Source organism: Panthera tigris, chromosome F2, assembly GCF_018350195.1.
Source record: "Panthera tigris isolate Pti1 chromosome F2, P.tigris_Pti1_mat1.1, whole genome shotgun sequence".
NCBI classification, from domain to species: domain Eukaryota; kingdom Metazoa; phylum Chordata; class Mammalia; order Carnivora; family Felidae; genus Panthera; species Panthera tigris.
Window position 1 is genome coordinate 20033558 of NC_056676.1, and position 25937 is coordinate 20059494.

The 25937-nt window shown below is 44.6% G+C and overlaps 1 protein-coding gene across 6 annotated transcripts in view; it reads left to right on the top strand.

Moving 5' to 3' along the window:
* Positions 1–25937, top strand: part of SULF1 (sulfatase 1) — a 176963-nt gene that overhangs the window by 140236 nt on the left and 10790 nt on the right. For 3 of the 6 annotated variants that reach the window (XM_042973037.1, XM_042973036.1, XM_042973038.1), the window contains 8 exons: positions 6713–6923; positions 9563–9809; positions 11633–11729; positions 12197–12291; positions 12610–12675; positions 13757–13929; positions 16793–16935; positions 17030–17153. In XM_042973037.1, coding sequence (XP_042828971.1) covers positions 6713–6923; positions 9563–9809; positions 11633–11729; positions 12197–12291; positions 12610–12675; positions 13757–13929; positions 16793–16935; positions 17030–17153 — 1156 coding nt within the window. Of the gene's footprint in view, positions 1–6712; positions 6924–9562; positions 9810–11632; positions 11730–12196; positions 12292–12609; positions 12676–13756; positions 13930–16792; positions 16936–17029; positions 17154–18908; positions 18977–18999; positions 19034–20295; positions 20362–25937 lie in introns of those variants that run through there. The other 3 variants (XM_007084770.3, XM_007084772.3, XM_042973039.1) reach the window with 3 other exon arrangements.

Genomic DNA, 25937 nt, shown 5'->3' on the forward strand with positions numbered 1-25937 from the left:
AACTGCAAGAACAATATTTCCTCCAACATATCATTACGGACTTCAGCATACGATCATCCAGATTAGAATCTAAAGGAGGAAACTTCTTCTGCCTCTCTTTCCTTTCCACTTTCCCTCCTTCATCCCCTCTCAGCCCGTCTCAAAGAAAAGAGGAGGAAACTCCTTAGCACGAGTGACTCTAGTTCATGTTTGTGAGAAAATTGGACAGTGGCTTCAGCTAAGTGATAACTTCATCAAGGATGTTTATATGGTGTTTTTATATTCCCAGTGTTGAGACAAAAATTCTAAACACACGTCCACATGCAGGTAACTGTTTTTCATGATGTTGGTACTGGCCTAAAGGATAATCAGGTTATCTGAAAATTACTGTATGGTTGTTACATTTCAGAGAACACGATTTGACCTGCGTTATGACCAAATCCACATAATAAGGCATATAATAATGGGGAACTAATCCGTGTGTGTGTGTGTTTGTGTGTGTGTGTGTGTGTGTGAAGTTTTCATTGCAGTGTACCTTCGAAAAAGTTGTAGCCAAAATTTTTATTTCTTACTCATGAAAATGGGCATAAATGGGCATAAATAAGAATATAGAACATTCTTGACCAGTCTGAGAAATATATGCCGTTGGAAATGTAGAAAGTATCATGATTATCTAGTAGTTACATCAGGAAAAGGAAGTAAGCAGAGTTCTGTCTTCATCTCATATTATGCTAGGCATTTACACAAAACATTTTATACCTGAAAATTATACTCTAGTAGAGATCTCAGGCTCATTTTAAATATAAGGAGACGAAAGCGCAGATGGGAAAGTAACTTGACCAAAGTCACCCAGCTGGAAGTGTGACAAGTCTGAGTTCAAACCAAGATCTGTGTGATTCAAAGCCACAGTCTCCCCACTAAATAATAATTACTGTATTATATATAATTTACAAGCAGGAAACATGAACTTGCCCAAGGATTGGCTAACCATTGTTAAAGGTCAATTATAAAAGTATTGCTCTGGATTTATATGGCGCATCGTTTTTTGAGAACTCCAAAAACAATTTATTCTCATGACATATCCTTGAGGCCAGGAGGAGCAAGTATTATTTTGCCAGATGTGGAATCTGGAAGAACAAAGAGATTCTGTAATTTGCTCACGGCCATAGAGTTAGCAGCGAAAGAAAATTAAAATCGAGGTCTCCCCATCCCTAACCCAATACTTATCTCCATTGAAAATGTCTACCTTCCATTCAGTTTGCCTAAGACCAAATTCTTTAGGTAATAAACTTACGTGGCGGGGGCGGGGGTGGGTTGGGAACTAATAATAATAATAACAACAACACCAACTACCTTTGTTGAGTGCCTACCATGTACTGAGTTCTTGCGCATGAGTGAGTTCTAATGCTCATGGAGCTTACAGTGTGTAGCTGACTTGCTCAAGGACACATAAGCAATGTGATAACGCTGATATTCAAATCCAGACTTTTCTGGCCTGAAAGTCCAGACTTTTGCCACTGTGTCACATCAATATGGGTACAAAATGCCATTCCCAAGTCCCAGGTGGAATATAGGTGATCTTCACTACTACAGAATCCTAGTCCAGTGAATGAATTATGGTAGCGCTTTAGGTTGTCGTAACGATTAAGTGGATAATTTATATATAAAGTGTTCTAGACAAGTACCTGGCAGCAAGTAAGAGTTCCCTAATGATGACAATGATGGTGACAAAGACAGTGTTGAAGGGAATTGTTTGAATGGCATTTTAGCATATTTCTCATTAGATTTGATTCCACCAAACTAGCTGCCCCACACCTGAATCCTTACACCAAATAGCCAGTCTTCTCTTCGTTATGTGTTATTTATATATAAGTATATATAATCAATCAAAATATACTAAGACATAATTACTAAACAAAGTGATTTGATGCTGAGCTAACTTCAGGGAATAACTCAGGAGTATGAGACATGGTCCCTGCCTTTAATTCCAAATTCCAGTGTGGCTGGAAAGGGTAAAATGAAATCAGAATAACCTACAAAATTATTTACATGGTTTTATCTAGCCCCTCATCAGCAGAACGTCTGCAGAAATAGTTGTGCGATGAATGTATGTTAAATGATTGGCACAGATGGAGCCAGAGAGGCAAGAGAAATGTTGAAACGAGGTCTGACAAAGTGGCAAAGGAATTTACAGAAGGGGTGAGTGGTCAGGGAAGGTGGAGACCATCGGCTTTGGCAGTTAACTGATTTACTGATAAACTTCAAGAGAGTAGACAAAAGGGAGACAGTTTGATGTCTGTATGTCTGCACGGGCGGGTCTTTCACAAAGCTCGTTTCTGAGGCTGACTCCGTGTCCCGTTAGCAGATGCCTCCCTGAGTTCGTGCTTCCTTCTGATTCCGGAAGCTCTTCTGCACTGCGAAACCGTCTCCTCATTGTTTCGAGTGCTTAAGTGACTGGTGGTGTGAGTTTCAGAGCAATTCTCTGAAAGTTCTCTTCCCTTGCCTCCCTCTATAAACTCTCAATGATGACCACGGTGGTGGCGGTTATTCAAGGATTTATTGCTCAGCTGTAAAAATTATCATGATATCGAACACTAAAATGACTGTGGCAAATATGTGGTAATTACATTTCATTAAAATTGCTAGTAGGCTTGCCACTAAGAAGAGTTTGAAAGCCTCTAGCTAATTACTCCATCTGATAGGGTCTATGGCTTGTTCAAAGGGTTCATGGTATAGAAAAGCGTTGGCATTTTTCACTGTGGCCCTTGTTTTATACAAGAATGTGTGTAGGTGGATGTATACCTTTAGTATATGTGGGTACGTGTGTGCATGTGTGTACAGAAGCATACATACATACATATATGCATACATACATATATGCATATATGCATACATATATGTGTGCATATTTGATTTGTGTGATATGTCACCAGTGCCCAGGATGGTACCAGACCTCAGGTTTGGTTAAATTCATCTCTCAGGAAAGAAACACCCCTTCCCTTCACCTCTGATCCATGGGACATTAGCAAGGAATTTGGCTAATGGGAAAATGCCGGTTAGATTCCAAATAGACCAAATCACTAAAAATTCTACCTACACTTTCTGTTCTGTACACTCAGCTCTTCAAGGCCAAGAAAAAGGCAGAATTTTGTTTTTTTAGTGCGTTATGGTTACAAAACTAAGGAAGGTTTTCACTGCAGTTACGTGTTTTAAAAATTAGTATGTGTACCAAAATTGGTATAAATTCGAACCACAAAAGACACAAGACCAGACAAGAATAAAGACAACCATGTTTTCCTGTCTGGGAGAAAACAGAGTATTTCTTAAGCTTCTACTAGGCTGTAGAACACTGGCCTCTTCTTTTGCTACCCTTGGAATTAAGTAGTAAACTCTTAGTTTCTGAATGCTTGAGTTAGAGGTTACCCAGATAGATGGATAAGTCTTAAACCACTTGCATTTAGGACAAATACAGATCTAGACTGACACTCTAGTATCACTGATCACCAAACTTTCTGGAGCTATAAAAGGTTATCATTGATTTTGCTGACACTTCTCACCAGCAAAAATTCCACAGGGCATATCGTTATTCCTTAAGGGAATTGTATATCTGTTTCTGAGAACTTTTTTCAAGAACTTCACGACACCTCCTCAAGCTCACTGGATGTGTCTGGGAGTGCCACACACCCAGGCTTGAAAATCAGTGGTCTCCACCTTGAATGGCAGAACAGGCACACACAGCTTTCCACTAAGCATTTGCAAAGACTAAATTCTATCACTTGTCAACTACCTGTGGAGAGAAAGTAAGGAAGACTGGTTACTCTTACAGAGAACGCATAGTCCTGCCAGTGTAGACAAGCTGGAAGTGTACCTCTGTTCAACTAAAGTCGTTTTCTGACCTGATTGCATCAGTGCATTTCTAGACACAGCTTCCTTTGCATATCCACGCCCAAAAATGCATATATCCTTCCCAAAGACTCCTCCATCCGAGCTACTTAGACCTCTTTTGCCCCTGCCAGGGATTCCAGCTGCAAAGAGGTCCAAGAACCAGTCGCAAATTGAAAGCGGTTGTTCTTAACCCCAACTGCACATTAGAATCACCAGGGGAGCTTTTGAAACTCCCAAAGCCCAGCCATGTGTGAGAACCACTGACCTGACATAAGTCCTGTGTGCCTGATCAAGTTGACTTCACTTTTTTTCTTCAGTTAAATTATCTCTAACTTAGTTAGTCCTTGACTGTGCTTGTTTGTGTCACCTTTTCATGGCTTTGTAAATAGAGTTGCCCTGTCCCTTGAGCCTGCTTCTCTGGATGGAGATGATGGACATTCAGGATATGCTGGTCAAGCCACAAAAGAAGACTGTAACCTGACGTGGCTTAAAATCACCGAATTCTGTAGCACCAAGAGTGTATGAGGGCTAAAGCAAAATCACAGAACAAGCCCTATGGCCCCGGGATTTGGGGACTATCGGGCAGAAGTGCAAAGGCAGCACCGATAATTCAACGCTTATTGAGGGCACATGGCTCCATTAAGAAAAAACAAAGCATGACTCTGTACCTTGGTCCATTGTGAATGGTCACACTCCATTTGGTTTTGGGGGTAGGGTTTTTGTTTGTTTGTTTTGTTTTCTGTTTGTAATATAATTTCTTGTTAAATTGGCTAACATACAGGGTGTAAAGTGTGCTCTTGGTTTTTGGAGTAGATTCCCGTGGTTCATCACTTACATACAACACCCAGTGCTCATCCCAACAAGTGCCCTCCTCAATGTCCATCACCCGCTTTCCCCTCTCCCCCACCCCCCCCCCGACCCCCTCAGTTTCTTCTCTGTATTTAAGAGTCTCCTATGGTTTGCCTCCCTCCCTCTCTCTTTGTAACTATTTTTTCACCTTCCCCTCCCCCATGGTCTTCTGTTAAGTTTCTCAAGATCCACATATGACTGAAAACATACGATATCTGTCCTTCTCTGACTGACTTATTTCACTTAATAATACCCTCCAGTTCCATCCATGTTGCTGCAAATGACAGGATCTCATTCTTTCTCATTACCAAGTAGTACTCCATTGTATATATAAACCACATCTTCTTTATCCATTCATCAGTTGATGGACACTTAGGCTCTTTCCATCATTTGGCTATTGTTGAGAGTGCTGCTATAAACATTGGGGTACAAGTGCCCCTATGCATCAGTACTCCTGTATCCCTTGGGTCAATTCCTAGCAGTGCTATTGCTGGGTCATAGGGTTGATCTATTCTTAATTTTTTGAGGAACCTCCACACTGTTTTCCAGAGCGGCTGCCCCGGTTTGCATCCCCACCAACAGTGCAAGAGGGTTCCCGTTTCTCCACATCCTCGCCAACACCTGTTGTTTCCTAATTTGTTCATTTTAGCCACTCTGACCGGTGTGAGGTGGTATCTCAGTGGGTCACACTCCATTTTGTACACGAGTGTCCTTTGTCTGCTGGCCAAGCCATCTGGGACCCTTGACTAAATTTTACCTTGCATCAGATCACCTTGAAATTAAAATGCAATCCAAAGTATGGTTACAGGTACACAAGGAGGGTATGGTGAGATCATTTTATGTGGCTCAGGAAAGAGCATCTTTTATTTAATAATTTTTTATTTACTTTAATATATATTTGAAATACGTAACTGGCACACCAAATACGTAATTTTACAGGGGCTGTTGCTTTGGCCACTGCTTAGAAATGTGTCCATTTAGAGAAAAGTGTCAATAATTGTACACAGGGGATACTCATAGATGGAAGGGGAAAAAAAAGACAAAAGTTTGATAACACTGCATGACAGCGTGTTGTCACAACTGTGGTCAACTTCAGACCAAGGTCAGCATACTTCCCAAATTACCATTTTAGAGAGGAGGCCAGGGGAAAAGAAAAAGTAAAAGGAAGGTTATTAGGCCTTTAGGTAGCATGCGGAGGATCCCATGAAATGCCCCGAGGAGAAGTGCTATTACTTCAGGCAGACTGAAGTTCAAGAAGCCTGGGCAGCAGGTGGGAGGGACACGGAGACCCAGTGCCGCGTCCCATTGATCTAGAAGTAAGCGCGCGGTGTCTGCGGCAGGCTTGATAGAAGGCTCAAAGGAGAAAACCCAGTGCCAACCCCACCCCGGGCCTGTCTCTTGGGAAGGTGCACGTTGTCTCTTCAGGGTTGCGGGGTCCGGAGGAGGATAAGAAGAGGCCCAGAGCACCCCTGACACGTTTGCTAACGTCCCGGCCCTGTGAGAGCTGGCCCGCGCTGCGGCAGACTCCGGTTAAACTCCTCTCCGGCTGCCTCACGTGCCACTCTTCCCTGGCCCGAGTCAGAAATTCAGGGGCTTGAGAACAAAGCAGCCAGGTTTGTTTTTCCAGAGGAAGAGGGGTCTGGTGAAAACAGCCGTGACAGCTGTGCTCTGTGGCTGGGTGAATTCAGGGCTTTTTACGTGTCTCACTCAAGACTGTTTAGTCTGGATCCTGAGCATTTATGTATCAATTTTGGGCTCTAGTGTCGCTGAGGTAGTTCTGATTTCCGATGATTCCGGTGTCATCTGTCTTTGCCTCCCATGAGAGAAATAACCGAGAGAACCGGGGGTTAGGCTCGTTGCAGGGTCAGTTAAAAGCTTGCCTTCCTTCGTTGGCTCTGCTTATCGGGGTTGCCCGGGCTTCCGGAACCCGATGCAGCGGTCCTTGATACGAAGCACCTGGAGCAGGAGGGGTAAACCGCTCTCACGTTGGCTTTTGCAGAAGTGGCAGTGCATTGAGGACACATCTGGCAAGCTCCGAATTCACAAGTGTAAAGGATCCAGTGACCTGCTCACCGTGCGGCAGAGCACGCGGAACCTCTACTCTCGAGGCTTCCACGACAAGGAATGCAGCTGCGGAGAGCCTGGCTATCGCACCGGCAGAAGCCAGAGGAAGAGCCAAAGGCAGTTCCTGAGAAACCAGGGGACTCCGAGTAAGCAACACGCAGTGACGTCTCAGTGGCAGGCCAAGGCTTTGCAAGTGGACATTAGAGAGAAAAGGCCGCTCCTTCCACATTTTAGATATTATCAATGCATGGCGTTGGGGCGAAAGCAAATAATGGTCCTGTTCCAAATACGAGAGCTAATTTGGTATGTGCACACTTTAACTTAAGCATAGAACGAAAATATATTCAGTAAACACACCAGACAAAACGTAAACACGCACAGGAAAGAGCTATACAGGGTAAAAGGTGGGGCTAGGGGCGGAGGGTAGAGTTTAAGTCAGGTGTATTTTACATTAATGCTAATATCCTGATTAGTCTGCTTTGAGCTACTTTAAAAAAAAAGGAGAAAATAAAAAGTCAAGGTTTCATTGCTTATGCATTTAACTAGTAAGAAAAGCATACATGCGGTTTTTAGGCACATCTGTTTTAGGACAGTTTTTGTTTAATTCCTCTTGTTGGCTGGGATGGTCAAACAGTCAAATTCAGTATGAAAAGCACTGCTTGCCATCTTTATAAAAACCCTATCAGGCAGCTATAAGATTCCTGATTGTACAGATGTGAAAACCCAGTCGGGCACCTTCTGTAAAAGAATGAGAGTCTAGTGCCATCTAGTGGCTGAATATGAGAAGTGACTCATCTGTGGCAATTTTTTCTATACGGGTTTGGAAAACAGTAAGATACATCAAGTTCCATTCCGTGTTGTAAATTAGGTAGTTTTTTTTGTTTTTTTTTTTTAAGTAGGCTGTACGCCCAATGTGGAGCTTGAACCCACAACCCCAAGATCAAGAGTTGCATGCTCTACTGACTGAGCCAGGCCCGTGTCCCCCATATTGTAAATTAGGAAATCAAATCAATCACTAGAACAATAGACGCTCTTAGCACTGGCTTTTTTTTTTTTTTTTTAACATTTATTTATTATTGAGAGACAGAGAGACAGACCATGAGCCAGGGAAGGGCAGAGAGAGGAGGAGACACAGAATCTGAAGCGGGCTCCAGGCTCCGAGCTGTCAGCACAGAGCCCGATGTCGGTCTCGAACTCACAAACCTCGAGATCATACCTGAACTGAAGTCGGACGCTTAACCGACTGAGCCACCCAGGCGCCCCAGCATTGGCTTTTTTATCCTGGAGTCCACAGGTAGACTTCTGTGTGAAACTTTCAATAACTTTCTGAGTATAACTTTCAATACATTCTTAAAGGAATCCATAACCCAAAGGCTGAGAATGATTGATTTGGGAGATTTTTTTTCCTCCCTGAGAGAAAATGCCAGGTTTAATAGTTCACACAAAGATATCAAATGGAAAGCCGACAAATGACAAAGATTCCCCCACAGCCTCCCTTAACGGAAGCTGATTGCCAGTGTTGGGCTAGGAGGTAGGGACAGCCTCCTCTCTCCCAGGAGGCTCAATGTCACTCTGCAGCAGTGACCGTAAACCCTGCTGTTGTTCTCATTGAGCACGAACTGGAGATGTCTGGGGCCACCCTTTCAAACCACATGGAAGCTCACGTATTCGAGGACAGGAGGTGTTCCTGACCACCCTCAGTGGCCTGCTGATTGTTACAGAGGCGTTTCCTCCTCTGGAAACTGCCATCACAGCGAGATCCTGTGGTGAGCACTATTCTGATTCTGCAGCCTGTGTGCCCCCCTTCTTCCTATTTTAGCATCAGGCTGGAGAGAGAAAGGCCACGTGAGTAGGCCCCCTCAGATCCCAAGTGCATCTCGTAAGGAGGGGCAAAGGTTTGCTGGTGAAAGCTCTTGTCTAACACACCATGAGCAGTGGATTACAGTGACCAGAAAACACGCTGGCCTCTCCTGGCCTTGCCTTCCATCTGCCAGGTATCACTAGTCAGCTGCCTGATAAAAACATCTGCAACACTTAATTTTTCTTAGAGCATTCCTCTGTCATTTGCACAAATATAAGGTGTCGAGAGCATTTACCCTTTGGCACAAGCAGCCCAATGTGGTGGGAGGACTGTAGCCTTTAGAACCTGGGAGACTAGAGTCCTGGTTCCCACAGCTATGGGCTACGCAACCTCGCACTTGCGAGGTAGCATTCAGAGCTTCAGTGTTCCCTCCTGGAGAAGCGTAGCACCAGATCTACGAGCCTGTTCGGACAATCTAATATGTTTTCTTAATGTAAGGATGAATTATAATAATACAGGCCTTCCAAGATTGTGGGTTAGAGATAAGTATGAGGTGGGTGATACATAGCAAAAGCTCGATAAATGACAGTATCATTATTAATACCGTAATTGGGAGTATAGTTTTATCCAAACAAACTGCCTTAGCAGTTCGAGTTGAAAACGCAGTGTGCAAGTTCACGGCCTGCCGTAAGTGGAAAGGAACTTAGAAGGCGCCCAGACCTACCCCCTGCCTGGAGGGATGAAGGGCCGAGGCCCAGAGGCACGTGCCCTCCACCACACTGCCGGGCAGTGCCAGACCCGGACGAGAGCCCACGGCTCCGGACGTGGATTCCAGGGGGCTGCCCACAGCACCCCGCTGCCCCTCAACGGTGCAGTACATACTGCCTGCCCCTTCCCAGCATGCCCCCTGAGCCAGGGCGTGATTCTCCTCCCTCCTCAACTACACCTGGATGTCCATATTAACACATCTTCCCTTATTTCCAGAGTACAAGCCCAGATTTGTCCACACTCGGCAAACACGTTCCTTGTCAGTCGAATTTGAAGGCGAAATATATGACATAAACCTGGAAGAAGAAGAGCTGCAAGTGCTGAGACCAAGAAACATCGCCAAGCGCCATGATGAAGGCCACCGGGGGCCTGGGGGTCACCAGGCTGCGGGCGACGGGGACACCATGCTGGCAGACAGAGGCAATGCCCTGGGCTTGCCCACCACCGTCCGAGTGACCCACAAGTAGGAAGGCTCAGTTTTCGAGGGCTGAGTTCACAGTTGTCACCTTATCTTATCACTGTCTTCCTTCTTTACGGAAAGTGATACCACTTGGCAGTCCAGGGTCTGGAGGCTGGCCTGTATAACAACCAGGGTTAAAAGCAGCAACGGGGAGTCCAAACAGTCGTCCATTTGGACACATGCTTTGGGCTCGGTTTCGCATTGAGGCTGATCAGCCAGAGTGGTTCTGTCGCATCTTAACTTAGCAGGCATGGAGTTCTGCCCTTGAACGGTTACCTTTGTGGGAGTCTGGGTAACAGATGGAAGCCATTCCTGGCGCTGGTAGAGGCTCTGGGTGCTGCACCGTTACTGCGGCTCAGAACAGTGGTGCGCTCACAGCCTCAGGAACGAAACCCAGCCCACGGGAGGGCTGTGGGGCCTGGAGAACAGTCGTGAGATGCAGGAACACCTCACGAACCCGTGCAGAACCCAGAGAGCACGGAGGGCCTCGGGAGCCGTGGAAACAGGGAAGGGAACTGATAATCTCACAGCTCTAATGGACCACCTCGGTTCTCCATTTCCTTCCAAGATCCAGGTCTTGTCTTGATAGAGAAAAATTTTCCTTCTGAATGTATTAGCAGGGTCTTTTTTTCTCTCTCTCATCATATCACTTTGGGGAGGCATGCTGTCATGAGCTCTGTCAGGATCTTTATCTTTGGGTCTGGTCTTCCGGTGCCCGTACAGTTGACCTTGAACACGGTGGGGGTTGGGGACACAGACCCTCCCCCCCCACCGTACACACAGTTGAAATTCCACGTATAACTTTTGACTCCCCAGAAACTTAACTACTAATGACCTACTGCTGACCAGAAGTGTTAGTGATAATATAAACAGCTGATAAACACATATTTTATGTGTATCATATACGGTATTCTTACAATAAAGTAAGTTAGAGAAGAGAATGTTATTAAGAAAATCACAAGGAAGAGACGATGTTTACAGTACTGTACTGTGTTTATCCGAAAAAAAAAAAAAAAATCTGCACGTAAGTGAACCTGTGTAGTTCTAATGCGTGTTCTTCCAGGGTCAACTATAGTTGTTATAGTTATACACTAAGAGATTTAGACCAGGGTTCCACTCTTAGTATTGACTGACCGCTTATCCCAATTCCTCTCTATCCCTAAGGCTGTTTCTTTGCTTCAAACTTTTTAAAAATGTTTATTTATTTATTTTTGAGAGGTGGAGGGGGGAGGCAGAGAGAGAGGGAGACAGAAAATCCCAAACAGGCTCTCCACACTGTCAGAGCAAAGCCCAAAGACGCGGGGCTCAAACCCACAAACTGTGAGATCGTGACCAGGAGTCGGATGCTTAGCCGATGAGCCACCCAGGTGCCCCTCTTCGCTTCAAACTTAATGGGGTGCTTCAGGCAGCCTGTCTGTAACAAAATGAATGGGATAAACAACCCCCTTCTAACTCTACATTTTCTTTAATCAGACAACTTACTTCCTCTTCCATCATAACTTGTGCAAACTTCCATTTTTCCTGTGCCATTTCATCAGGCTTTCGAAATTGGAGTTTTCCGGTGGTTATCTGTTCTTGGAGACATGAATATTGAATATTGCTGTGAAAGGCGATCTTAGTAACGGTCTGTCTCTGTCACCATCATTTACCCACACCGGTGGTCAGGAGACATTGCCACGCATCCTGGTCTATGGCTCAGCTCCAAACAACTGCTTGCATCCAAATTAAAAGTTGAGAAGATAATTATATTCCCTTTGCTATTTCTAATGTTTATTTTAACATTAGCATATAAACCTATTTCTGTTGTTTTGGGTTTGTTTCTGCAGGTGCTTTATTCTTCCGAATGATACAATCCATTGTGAGAGAGAACTGTATCAATCAGCCAGAGCCTGGAAGGACCACAAGGCATACATTGATAAAGAGGTTAGCCACGGCTATGTGATTGGAAGGTGTATTCCAAATGTGAGCTCGGCTCGCCAGCCCGGCTGTGACCGGTGGGGCTCACTGAGTGTCCACTTCATCTTTTTTTTTATAATTACAATTATGTGAAAAATAGAATAGCAGGGTATTTATCTTTCCCCAGTGATAGAGTGATGGTCCTGCCTGAAAACAAAATAGAGTGTAAAAATCATAGCGGGGACTGGCCCAACGCAGACTGAAATCTCTGCGAGGAAATGATTCAGTTGTTAAGTTGAGACATCTGTTAATGTTTACCTACAGCACATCAGTAGGAATATCGAGGTAGGCGTATTCCGTGCCCAGTGGGTTTCCAAGTTAATTATCATCTCAGATGAATAGCTAGGATGATGGAACACAGAAAGTAAAAGAGAGGTAGGCAGCATAGAAAATCCTTGCCTTAAAAGGTAACTGTTCAAGTATATGTCTTCCAGATTGAAGCTTTGCAAGATAAAATTAAGAATTTGAGAGAAGTGAGGGGGCACCTAAAGAGGAGAAAACCCGAGGAATGTGCCTGTAGTAAACAGAGGTGAGCGTGTAACCATCCCACGGTCTTTTTTCTAAACTCTTGTTTCCGCAAGCTACAGTGATAAGCAGCAGGCTTGTTTCTCTCTTATGCCAACAGAAGGCATAACAAACCGAATTTGTTACCATGTACTGTAATGACCTAACCTGTTCGGGTCAAATGAGATCCGTCATAAACCTCAGCCCAAGGTTAAAAGGTCCCTTTGAGCTAAATAGTTACAACAAAGTAACAGCTTTCCTTCTATTCTGCCTTCTGTTTCTAAAATGAACTGTCTGATCGAATGTGGAACTGAGACTCACTTTTCAATCTTCTTGCCCGTAGCTATTATAATAAAGAGAAAGGTGTGAAAAAGCAAGAGAAGGTGAAGAGTCATCTCCACCCATTTAAGTAAGTGACTCTCTGTTTTCCACATTTGCTGGGAGCGAAGGACTGTCCACTGGGCACTTCTGAAACACAGCAGGGACCCCCTTGTTCCAAGTGGTGCTGCTTCATAAAAGCAGATTCAGCCAAGAGGGCACCCAGTCTCAGAAGGTGGAAACAAAGCCCACACCTTGCCGAGAGAGCATGGCGATGTTTTTGGAATCCTTTGAGGAGGAGCTATGAGGAGTTTGTTCTAATTCTCTATGTGTTGTCTGCCAATGTTGGGAAAGTAACTGGATTTTACTCTGTGCGCTGTTTTCTGTGGACAGTGACTGGGAAATGGGGACCGTCTTGCTTAGGTTGGTACGTTCCGTAGGGTAGTCTGCATTTGTGCTGAGTTCTGAAAGTTGGAAGAAATACACGTATTTTTAAAATAATAATATAATTGGCATATGAAGGGGATTTAGGATATTAGAAGTTGAGCCTTTTATGGAAAATAACAAAATACTAACCAAAGGAAATTCTTTCCAAGGCATCTAATCCAACTATCCATTGACGTTATGGCTGATAAATACTGAGTCCCCAGGAAGTGAAGCCATTTGTCCACAGGGTGTGGCAGGATCCACGCATCACATTGACACGTACTTCCACCAGTGTTTACATGTACATAAGGAAGAAAATGTTGATCCTTTAAGGCTCAATCAAATTCTTTTTATTTTTTTTTACAATGTTTTTTAATGTTTATTTTTGAGAGGTGGGGGAGGGGCAGAGAGAAGGGCGACAAAGGATCCAAACGAAGCCAGCTCCGTGCTGACGGCCGAGAGCCCGATGCTGGGCTCAAACTCACGAGGTCAGGACATGAGCTGAAGACAGATGCCCAACTGACTGAGCCACCCAGGCGCCCCAAGGCTCCGTAACATTCTAAGCGAGCTGTCACTTAATGAGCATGCCTTCGTTCTTGCCGATTAGAGTTTGAGGCCCTCTGTGAAAAATAAAAGTCATCTTATTATTGTGTGTCTGCCTATTTGTGTGAGATACAGAGCGAAGATAGTAGTTTCCGTTGGGAAAGTGCTCTCCGATCATTAACAGATCCCTTCTGTTGGGATAGGGAAGCTGCTCAGGAGGTAGACAGCAAACTGCAGCTTTTCAAGGAGAACCGTAGGAGGAAGAAGGAGAGGAAAGAGAAGAAACGGCAGAGGAAGGGGGAGGAATGCAGCCTCCCGGGCCTCACCTGCTTCACGCACGACAACAACCACTGGCAGACGGCCCCGTTCTGGAACCGTAAGTTTTGAGTGGTTTGGTTTTTGAGGGTTTTTTAGAAATCTTTCTCCCAGTTTTATGGAGTAGCGCTGTATAAGTTTTAAGGTGTATGGCAGACAGACCTGACGTCTATGCACAGTGGAACCTTGGATTGCGAGTAACTTGCTCTGCGCGTGTTCTGCAAGGCGGGCAAACATTTCCAATAAATTTTAACTGGACAAACGAGCGATGTCTTGCAGTACGAGTGGTCCATGACGCCGAACGTCACACGATCACAGCTGAGCCAACGGCTCTTGAAATTCGCTTTGATACACAAGTGCTTTGGATTACAAGCATGTTTCCAGAACGAATTATGCTCGAAAACCAAGGTTTTGCCGACTGTGAAATGATGATTGCATTAACACCCGTCACCTCGTGTCAATTGCTCCTTCTAAATGCCACTAACTGCTGCCACGCAGAGACAGTGACTCACACTACAGTCCTGAAGACCAGGGCTTCAGCAGCATAAAACCAGGGATCTAGAATAACTCAAGTGGGGAGCATCCTCTTATTTTCTAGAATGATTTTTGCCAAGCATTATTTTTTTCTTTAGAGCTTTGTTTTCACATTTTACTTGAAAATGCCAAGCTCGTCCTGGGTCTTTCTCCTGTTGGTGTTATTTCACATAGTGCCCACTTCCTGGCAGAGTGCCTACCCAGCAAGACTGCTCTATGACTGAATAACTAAATAAATGGGCAAACGATTTTGCCTCCTATGTATTTTGTTGCTGCTGTATTTCATGTAATGCTCTAACTATAATAAAAGGAAGTGAAACCCCCTTAAAGGCAGGAGCCATAGCCTACTAATTCTCAGCCCCCTTAACTACCTAGTGTCATGTTTGTGGGGAAGAATAGAGACTCCACAAAATATTTAGTTTTATACGGAATTGCTGATGACATGGAATAATAACAATTGTGTGCTTTTAAAATTATACTTCACATTTGTTTTGGTGGTCTATGCACAGTGTTCACTGAGGCCATCTAGAAATAATGCCCTAAATTCTTGTGGCACATCATCTGATTGAAGGCTTACCGACCCAGGGAGTAGCTAAAACCCCAGATCTCCTCATTGAAAAGATCACAGTAGGACCAGCTGGGTCAGTGTTTCTCAAAGTGGGATTTGGAGACTGCAGGAACCCAAGACCCATTCTTTGGGAGTTTCGGGCCTACCTATGAGGATTTTTGTTTTGTCTTTCCATTTTGATGCTTTTTGATTTCAGCGTTCAAGTTTGCATTTTCATTTCCAGCCACGCTAAAGCCAAGTGAACTCTTAAACTCATAGCATTCTGACTTTCAATGGCGTTCCCTAAACCGGGACATGAGGATCTCTGAGGGTCATTCAGGTTGTGGGGGTCTGTTCTCCGCCAAGCTCTGGGCTGGGCCCCTAGAAACACAGCAGCCTGAAAAATCATCTCCTGTGGGCAGAAAGGAATAGATGGAGAAATGCGGATGTTTAGGTCAGTGATGTGACGTACCAGCGTATGACCCTATACTGGTAGACACATGTCATCATACGTTGGTCAAAGCCCATAGGACGTACGACACCAAGAGCAAACCCTAATGTAGGCTGTGGACTTTGGGTGATGACGTCGGGTTCATGTAGGTTCATTAGTTGTCTCCGTGTTGAGAGATATTGATAGTGGGGAAGGTTCTGCATCTGTGGAGATGGGGGTATTCTCTAGAAATTCTCTGTGCCTTCCGCTCAGTTTTGCTGTGAACCATTTTATGCTCTAAAAATAGTCTATCAAAATAAAATTAGAAAAAAAATCATTTCTCATTCGTTGTCTAAAAGATTTCTGTTAGCTTAAGGGGACAGATTTAGTGTGTTTAATACTGGATAGGTGGGCAAGTGACATATAGTGGTTAAGGGTATACCCTCCAGCCAGACCCTTAACGCTGCTACTTGTCAGCTGTGTGACCTCAAATAAATTACTTACCCTCTCTGAGCCTCATTTTTCCCATCTGTAAAATGGAAATAACAATAATCTTTGTCTCATAAGATTTTTTTAAGGATTAAATGAGTTAATACATGCAAAGTACATAGTAGACAATGAATGCACATAAGTGTGCCTATTCCAACTGCTTTAAAAGTATTTGCTAGACAGCATATTTCTAAAGTTCAATTATTGCTGCAGGAAAGGTCAGAAATTTAGAAACTTTCTTTCTATAGAAGAAGACTGGATGGTTTGTTTTGTTTCCAAAGTGTCTGAGACACTTTCCACCAGAAAACCAGTGAACCTCTGCATGATGCCAAAGCTGTTCAAGGTCATAGCCTGTCTCATGTGAAAGTGTCATCTACAATGATCACAAATTACATCATCCCTCAATCCACTGAGCTGGGCTCAAGTCGTCTGCAAACCCCTTCCCGCTGCAGAACTCCCTCTTTCCATGCACCATTTGTGACGTGTGGCCAGATGAGGACACTCAAGGGCACCAGTCCATGTCTTCATTTTAGAACCATTTTATCCTTTAAAAAAAATGAATAAAAGATAAAAATAACCAGAAATGTAAATTCTGATAATTCCCTTCCCGTTCTCCACCCACCCTATTCCAGAGACCACTGCCCAACAGGGGTGGGGGGCAAACCAACGTGCCTAAAACTTCACCCTGGCCTTCAGTCTGTATTCACGATCATAGATTGCCATCGTTTTCCCTGTTTTCCACCTTTCCCCGCTTTCCACCTCTTAGGGGGAAAATACAATTTTTTTAACACCTAAACACATAGTACTTACAAGAAAGAAAATGTGCCCCTAAGTTATAAAGATAAGGAAATGCTAGAATGGCTAGCCTGCCTACGTTTTCGTTTTTTTCATTCTTTGCCTTTCGTTTTTCTTTTTTACCAACAGTGGGATCTTTCTGCGCCTGCACGAGCTCTAACAATAATACCTACTGGTGTTTACGTACAGTTAATGAGACGCATAATTTTCTTTTCTGTGAGTTCGCCACTGGCTTTTTGGAGTATTTTGATATGAATACAGATCCTTATCAGGTAAGTCAGTATGTTTTCATTTTATGAAGGTTGTTGGAAACAAAACAGCCAGAACATGAGCTTAAATATGTTGTCCTGGCCTCTTGACCCACAGCTCACAAACACCGTGCACACAGTGGAACGGGGCATTTTGAACCAGCTACATGTACAACTCATGGAGCTCAGAAGCTGCCAAGGGTATAAGCAGTGCAATCCAAGACCTAAGGGCCTTGAAGTCGGTAAGGGGGAAAAAAAGGTGGTGGTTGTTGTTTTTTTTTTTCCTGTATTTCCTGGGAAATTCTTTGTGTTGTCAAGTTTTCTGCCTTTGAAACGACGCTATGCATAGAAACCCAGAGATTGGGACACTTCCAGGCAGTTCCAAACATAATCTGTTCTCTAAGTTTATCTCTGGGAGCATTAATGAAAAATTTAACACGCCAAAAGATTTGGTGAGTGTTTTATTCCAATTTGTCCCACACGTCTGTTCTACTAGTAAACCTTCCTGATAGAGGCATCCACTGGCAAGCGGGATGAAGGCATTGGAGATTTATTTGTTATTGCTGTCAACAGGCATGATCTATACTCTTAGGCAAACCAGGATATCCTCATTTTTTAACTGAATTTGGATGGGAACACACAATGTCCTGTTTCTGCTTAGCACAGTTGGGAGCTGCCCTAATTGGATCCCTGCCCATGACACAGTGAATTCGATTTCTTGTACCAGTATTTCCCCTCTGAAACTAGAGATACTTGGGTAATTCACTGTCTTGGGATCCAGCAGTGTTAGAGGGTCCATATGGAATCAACTAGATGCTCCCAGATCTGCAGCATTAAGCTAATTTCGCCTTTGGTTCGTGAGGCTGCCATTTTTTTCAGTGTCTGTCCCAGCTCTTTCCTAATTGATGAGAATACTCAGTTTGTCGTAATTCCTGTAGAAACGTAAATTCCAGCAGTCCAATGAAGGGAGGAGAAGGAGCTGGCACTGGCAAGGTCATTGGCATCAGCACGGCAGCCAACCCCAAAAGAGCGAAGAGCTGAACTCTGTGGTGGCGGGGAGTGGTTTGCAGGAGACCTTTGTATGCAGCTGAGTTTGCTTTGTGTCCCTAATAGCCGGTGTCTCTGGGCACCTGGCAGAGCCAATATCACCAGCCCTAAAAGTAGGCCTCTCCCCTGGGTCATGTGACTTGAAGGGGGGGGAGGGGGTCCTACCTCCAAAGAATCAATGTCTGCCTCCTGTCATTTCCACCCCTGCAGGGTCCTGAGGCTTTCAAGCTGCAAAGACCCCAAAAGAAATTATAAACACTGTGAGAGAGGTCACCTCACAGCCATCGGCCAACACTTCTCAGTTAACACCTTAATCAAATCATTTGGCCGCCTGTAAAATCCAGTCCTGACTGAGCTGCAGAATAGGTCTTTGGTCGCTGACCCCACCCAGCTCCAATCTTTTCAGATATGCTGCTTATCTGTTTGAGCTTTTCCTCAAATCTTACCCCTCCACACACCAAAAACAAAATAAACAAACAAACGAAAAATCTCAATAAGGCCTAGAAATTGAACCAATTATTGCTTTTTCAAATTTTATACCCGGACAGTTCTCCCCCAAAAGACCTGGCTCTCTTACTGGTGGTGACCTAACTCTGTTCAGGGAAGTCTGATAGTCTCTTGATGGAATGACACACAAGGGAGAGCCAGTGAAGCCAGTAGTCCCCTCCACCTTCTAGACAATTCCTACAGGAGATGATTGTTGCCCCCCCCCCTTTTTTCCCAACTGTTTTGTCTAAAAATAACCAAAATTTTACTGAGACTGACTGGAAGTACTTTTCATACTGCTTTTAAATGGGCTCTCTCCTCCTTTGCCACCAAAGAAACTCCTATACATTTTATCTCAAACCTTTTAATTTATAGCTTTCACTGCTCATTTTGAACCTGTCTACTAGAAAAGCTCTGTGGGACTTCAGCACTGTCTGTATTTAACACAATATGTTTCTTTCTAGGATTTAGATGTTGTGCATGGAAAACGACATAGTGAATGGTTTTATGAGTTCTAAAGCTAACATAAATTACTCTTGTATTTTCCTATGTCAGGAAATAAAGATGGAGGAAGCTATGACCTACACAGGTATTCACATTTTTTTTATTCTCCCCCACAGCTTCTTTCCCAATAATTGCATGATCCAGCCATTTCAACTAATTTCTGTTCCTCACCATGCTGCACAGAGCAAAGTGTGGGTGCGTGCATGTGCTAATAGCATTCTCCACCATATTGTGTCGTTGGTTACAGATCTGTCATTTTGCTTTTAATCAGCTGACTGTCACAGCGGGATGTCTCTCAGAGCATTTACTCCCATGCGTGTTTGCTCATTAGATGATGCTTTTAAGCATGGATTGCTGTGAAAGGGGGGGAAAAAAATAGAATGACCCTTGGGAGCCCTGGGGAGAGTTTGGGAGAATTCTTTCCCTTGTGGTGCTCACACATTCATTTGGTGGAGAGGCTTCATGGAAACCGGTTTAGAGATTTTTTACAAAGTATAATGAATGTCAAAGACCCGAGACCCAAAAAGGAGTAATGGGAAATTTAAGAGCATTCAAAAGCCGAAGTTGGAGGAAATAGAAGGAGCTTCCTTGTTAAGACTCCTTAATTAGAGTGGGTGGTGAAAGGCAGCAGTGATACGATTCCAAAGGCTCTGCAGGGTGGTGGTGAGTGAGGAGAAGGTGCTGGGTTGGGGACAGGGTACCTGGAGTCAAGCCCTACAGAGAGGTCTCAGCACAGCACAGAGACAATACCACCTGACACACCCAAACTTCATAAACAGGCCTCAGCCCAGCCACCTTGTTCTCTCCAACCCCCACCCATCCCTCTTACCTCATGTTCAGTGAGGGGGTTCGACATGCCTGGTGGCCATGTCACAGGATCACCTGGCATCATCAGCCCTTGATATTTTTCCACTCTAAGCGTAGACCTTAGGTGGATTTGTCAGAAACGTGCGGTGTGGGCAGGAGGGGACTGTCCTGACCACCTCCACTGTGGGGAAACAGAGTCACGATGAGTCAGCACCATAGTTGAGGAATCCATCAGAGGAACATGGGCTTCCTTGGTGCCATGCCAGGGAACCCTGTTTGCCCCACTGCCTCTCTCCAGCCTCCTGAGCTGTACTCTCAGATTCTTCCTTTTCCGGGGCACCTCACTGATCTGACCAGAAGCTAAACAACAGGAAAGGTGGCGGGGAAGATGTAAACAAATAATAAAACAAAGAAAGCTGGACTTCTGAGGATGTTTAATAACCATGTATGTATCTCTTCTTTTTCTCTTCTCTCCTGTCTTCTTCCCTTTCCTCGCTCTGCCCTCCCCGCCCCCCCACCCTGACCCCACATCACCCCCAGCACACGTAGGACAGAGCAGAAGAACCCACCCTTAAGCTGGTCTCACCAGGGCTATGGGCTGACGAGGTAATATCCCACACACCAGCATTGTTTCGCCTGCTTCCCAGGGGCCACATTAAGACATTTCCAGAGTGTGACATTTTTAATGGACCTAACACTAGATATTGACTTTACGGTTATTTTATGAGGAACTCAATTTTACAGCTAAGGGATTGTCAGTTGAGCTTTCTTTTACTTCTTGTCATGAACGAGGTAAAAGGGTATTAATAGGCTATTTAAGTCACCGGCCTGGTCAGAGCTGAGTCAGAGAGCTATTCTCCATCAAGTCATACCCGGCCAACTTTGAGATGAAGAATGTTTAACTGCACTCTGGTCCTGATTAAATGGCAAGCATCTGGGACTCTTCCCTCTCCCTTCTCTGCCACCCACCACTAAATCCGCCATTTGTGAGGCCATTTGTCAGAGCCTTGGTAACTCGTTGTTGACGGGGTCGCCTGAGACTGTGGCCGTTGGAAGCTAACATGTGCAAGGTGACAGAGTTACCCGTTGCCTCTTCCTCCCTAAATTCCTTCCCAAAGGACAGATAGGCGGACACTGTGTAACACGCAACAACTGGCACTTCCAGATCCTACCATTTCATGATGCGGGGGGCAAGCTGTCTTTCGGCCGACACCCACATTGCAGGCAAGAAATCCTGAAACAGGGCTACTGAGGGAGCATTTGCCTGTCCCACCTGGGGACTCACTGGATACCCAAATGCAGTGTTTGACGTGGCCTCCCCTGCTCACTGCGCCCCGTTGGACTGAAGGGAACAGGTGTCGAAAAAGCCACCGTAGGTGTGGACTCACCGAAATGACTGGCTCAGATGGTGCTTACCGGGACACAGCCCTCCAGCGATGGCCCTCTTACCAGGTTTCAGAAGCCTCGATTCTCCAAGAAGATTCGGATTTTTTATTTTTTTTAGAAAACAAATTAAATGCATTCTCATATGAAATTTCATTATAAAAGACTTCGAGAAAAGTGATAGTAGCCAAACCTGAGGGATGTTAAATTTGAAAATTCAGCAGTCTTTCAGAAACGTTTCTCTCACAAGAGATTGACTAAGAGCTTTTTGACTGCCTTCAATTCTGAGGATGTGGAAAAATTAATCTTTACATGTATTTGTTAAAGGGCCTTCCAAAGGCAAGTCTGTTCCCCGTTCAACTTCGTATTTATTCTATTTACTTAGTGCCGTGGCATGCGCATGAGGCGGGGACAGGCTGCAACGCTTTGCTTACTCATACTGGTCATTTTCCAGTTAAGACAAGCACAGAGCAGGGGCACCGCTCAGAAGCCAGCCGCCATGACTCAGGAAGGAATTTTTGGCTTGAGTTGAAAGCCATCATTTCTGTGTTGCAAAATAGAATAGGATCAACAGGTTGAGGGGGTGTTTATTTTTCCCACTGCTTGTGAAAGCTGATGCTGCTGCCCTTTGATGGCCCAGAACTGCTCCTGGCAGCTGGGCTATGTGTCCATGGCAGGCAGTGTGGGGCCGGCCGTCGGTTCTGGGCAGCCTCGTGCTGGCAGGGCTGCTTCCTGACCCGTGTTCCACGCCCAGTAGACCGGCAGGCCACGCTGTGCTCCGTCCTTGGCACCCATGCTTCTGCCCACGTTGCATTTACACTTTTTGACTCATCTGCCCTGTAGCCACAGCTCGCTGCTGGCAGATGGGTGTGGGCGACCTGGCTGCGTGTTAGGGGCTGATTAGTGCTGACGGGGCCGGTGTGCCTTGGGTTCAAATCCCGCCTCACTAGCAAGAAGTGGAGAACAGAGCCTGGCAAGCTTCAAGCCCTGGCAATGATGGGTGCTATCAGTGAGGCGGGCGTGGATGCAAAACATTAACAGGAAGGAGACAGTGTTTGAAAGGGGATAGTGATATTATGATTCCAAAGGGTGTTACTCGACTTCATGAGACACAAAAAGAGACGCTCATCAGCACCACCCCCAGCTTCCTCATCACTCACTGCCAACCCAGAGCTCAGTCTTTTTTCTGAACTGCCTGAATGTACTGAAGGACAAAACCCAAACTTCACTTCCCGGCTCCGTGTTACTTTAAGGAAGCTTCAGCAGGTTCCGTTCTCTCTGTCACATCGCAGGACTCCATTTTATTTACTCATTTTCTCTCCATATTTTTTCCAGTTCTGCTGAGAAATAATTGACATAGATCACTGTGCACCCTATTTTATTTTTACGCTGCGCTTGCTTAGCTCTGTTGGACTTCTCTGTTTAAGGTGCTTGACCAAGAGTTGGGTTCAGGTCAGGGTTTGGGGTTAAAGGGATGGGAAGTGAGGCTGGCCTCCTAAGGTGATGGGGGCCTTAGGGTCAGAGTTGTTAGGACACGGATCAGAGGTGGGGTCGCCATATGCAGTGGACAGCTTGCACCCTGCCCAGAAATGTGCCCTGGGGAGGTTGGGCAGCCACTGATATCCAGCCAGAACTCTGCTAGACAAGCCGTGCCAACTGGCGGGATAAGTTTTTCATCACACAACAGTGGCCACTTGGTCAGGATCAGGGGCAGGGGCAAGTCAGAATTAACCTAAGCTCCCAGAGGATGTCCAAAATTTTGTCTTTTCCAGGGGTGATTCTACACCTGGTGCCTTTCTTCTCCGTAAAAAAAGGAACAAAAGTGCTGCAGGACTCTAAGCCCCTACCCTCCAAACTGAGGAATATAATTTACCTTTAATTGGTTTCAAAATAGGAAAGATAAGAGGGGGAAAAGTTAATCCTCTTTCGTCCATTCAGTAAATAAATAAAGAAGGAAAGAATCCACATGACCACCTGTATGCAAGCCACTGCCTTGGAGGAGAACACGGTCAAGTATTATCATTACTGTTCAGAAAACAAAGTGTCCCGACAGGGGAAGAGATGATTCTGTAAGAGCCGTGTGGGGCCCCTAACCCAACCCCGAGGAATCCAGGGAAGCTTCCCAAGGAGGTGGTATTTCACGCTGCATGCTGAAGGCAATGCTGGCACCATCTAGAATGGGATATTGAGGAAAGAAAACCGGTCCAACTAGAAGGGACAGTTTGTGCGAAGGCAAGATCCATTCGGGGGACTGTGATCAATTCAATGGTAGTACAAGGGAATGGGAGGCGAGCAGAAGAGGTAAACAGAGCCAATTTCACAAAGAGTGCTATATGTTGGGTGACCACAGAATTTATCTTCCAAACAAGGATGCTTCCACCAGAGAGGGCATACTAAAAATAATTAAAATGGTCTATATTTAACATATGTATTTGCTGACCAATGATATGGTCAGTGGATTTATAAAATAATTGCATTTAAAAACTATTTTCTAAACTAAAATTTCAAAAATTCTGGACAAATGCTAAACTGAACAGGATGCCAGTGCAACAGATATAAACTGGGACCCTCGGGCAATCTAAACAATCTGATCACCCTGGTTACCTACTACCTCAGAGGATTGGGTTTTTGGGTTTTTTTGTGTTTTTTTTTTTTTAATTTTTTTTTTAACGTTTATTTATTTTTGAGACAGAGAGAGACAGAGCATGAACAGGGGAGGGGCAGAGAGAGAAGGAGACACAGAATCGGAAGCAGGCTCCAGGCTCTGAGCCATCAGCCCAGAGCCCGACGCGGGGCTCGAACTCACGGACCGCGAGATTGTGACCTGAGCCGAAGTCGGACGCTCAACCTACTGAGCCACCCAGGCGCCCCTCGTTTTTTTTTTTTTAAGAGAAAGAGAGAGAGTGTGTGTGTGCATATGCAAGCAAGAGGGGCAGAGGGAGAGAGAGAATCCCAAGCAGGCTCCACACTCAGCACAGAGTCCACCACGGGGGTCATGACCTGAGTCACTTAACTGAGCCACCCAGGAGCCCCTTGCCCCTCCCCCCCTGCTTTTTTTTTTTTTTTTTTTTTTTTTTTATAGGATTGGGTCTTTATCCTGAATGCAGTAAGGAGATATTCAAGAGTGTTAAACTGTGAGAAATAATATGGGAGGATCTGGGTCGATCAGATTAGGTAACATACATAGTTGTGAAGAGTCTTGTGGGCCTGCTTGCTCACAAGCTCTGGCTCAGTGGCCTCCCATTTGGGGGACAGTGTCTAACAGTATCATGTGACTTACCGTGCCCCTGCTCTCTTCTAAGTACTTTGCATATATTAAATCACTTACCCCTCACAATAGCTCTGTGAGGTCAGCACTGTTATCCCCATTTTATAGATTAAAAAATTGGATCTCAGAGAAACTCAGTAACTTTCCCAGGATTGTACAGCTGATAAATGATGGAGTAGGTAATCAACCCAAGGAGTCCGATTCTAGCCTGTGCTTTCAATCTCCATACTGTGCTGACTCTTTCAACAATTTAAACTTTTTTTTTTAACGTTTATTTATTTTTGAGACAGAGAGAGACAGAGCATGAACGGGGGAGGGTCAGAGAGAGGGAGACACAGAATCTGAAACAGGCTCCAGGCTCTGAGCTGTCAGCACAGAGCCCGACGAGGGGCTCGAACTCACGGACCGTGAGATCATGACCTGAGCCGAAGTCGGCTGCTTAACTGACTGAGCCACCCAGGCGCCCCAACAATTTAAACTTTTAACTGCACTTTCTCATCTGTAAAAATTTGCTAATAATATGCATATACAGAACAATATGTAAGGATTACATAGGCTGCAATCTGAAAAGTGCTTAGCACAAGTAAGCCCTGAATATATATTATTCTATGAACAGTGTTTTATAACAGAGTTGAATAGTGAGAGATATATCAAAGAACCCTAGAGTTTTGAAGGACATTTACCTTCACGTTAATGAGTAATAAAGTTAGCAAGTTTTTTACTAATCAAGGGCTAAGAAAGAGGGAAAATTATGTGCTTTTGTCCCAATAAGCAGGTATGTGCTTTTAATCAGCCATTGACTATACAAAGTCATTTGTCTATAGATAAATGACATAACTGACATTTATTGATAGTTCTATACTGTCTTCTTAGTTGAAGGTTTGTAGTCTTTTATTTGTAAAATAAATAGGTGTTCTTGCAAGTCATCAGTAAAACTAGTGCACTAGAAATCTTCCGTGCATAGCAAATAAAAAGGTATTTATGATTGGCTTTTAGTTACTTTGCAGGACCCTGAATTCATCAGAGGCTCTGAAATTTCAAAACCGAAAGCAAATTTTCAGGCAGCATGAAAGTCCTCCACAATACACACTGATTTGGCCCCAAATATTGGAAACTCTGTGCCTTCAGAAAAACATTCAAAGACAACACAGAAAAACAGGGAAGGGCTTCAGAGAAAAGAATGGCTACATTAGTGCAGATACCCTGTTCAGGCTCTCTCAATTTTGTAAATCAAATCAATGCCCTCAGAACTGAAACCTGGGAAGAGAATAGCCATATCAATGAACACATCCTTCCGGTTAGCAACGATCGGTAAAACTACAAAGCTTGTGAATTTCCAGTGGACCTCTTACAGTTTGCTGTTGGGCACAGGTACCGACATTCATCTACAGGCGTGATGTAGGCCTTCCCAACGTGCTTAGGATGAGAAGAGGAGGGTCACGAAAGGCTTTGCGGAGAGAATGATGTTCAAATTTAACTTTGAAGGCTGAGAGCTGACTCAGATGATGAGGCAGGGAAGCACATTCTAGGA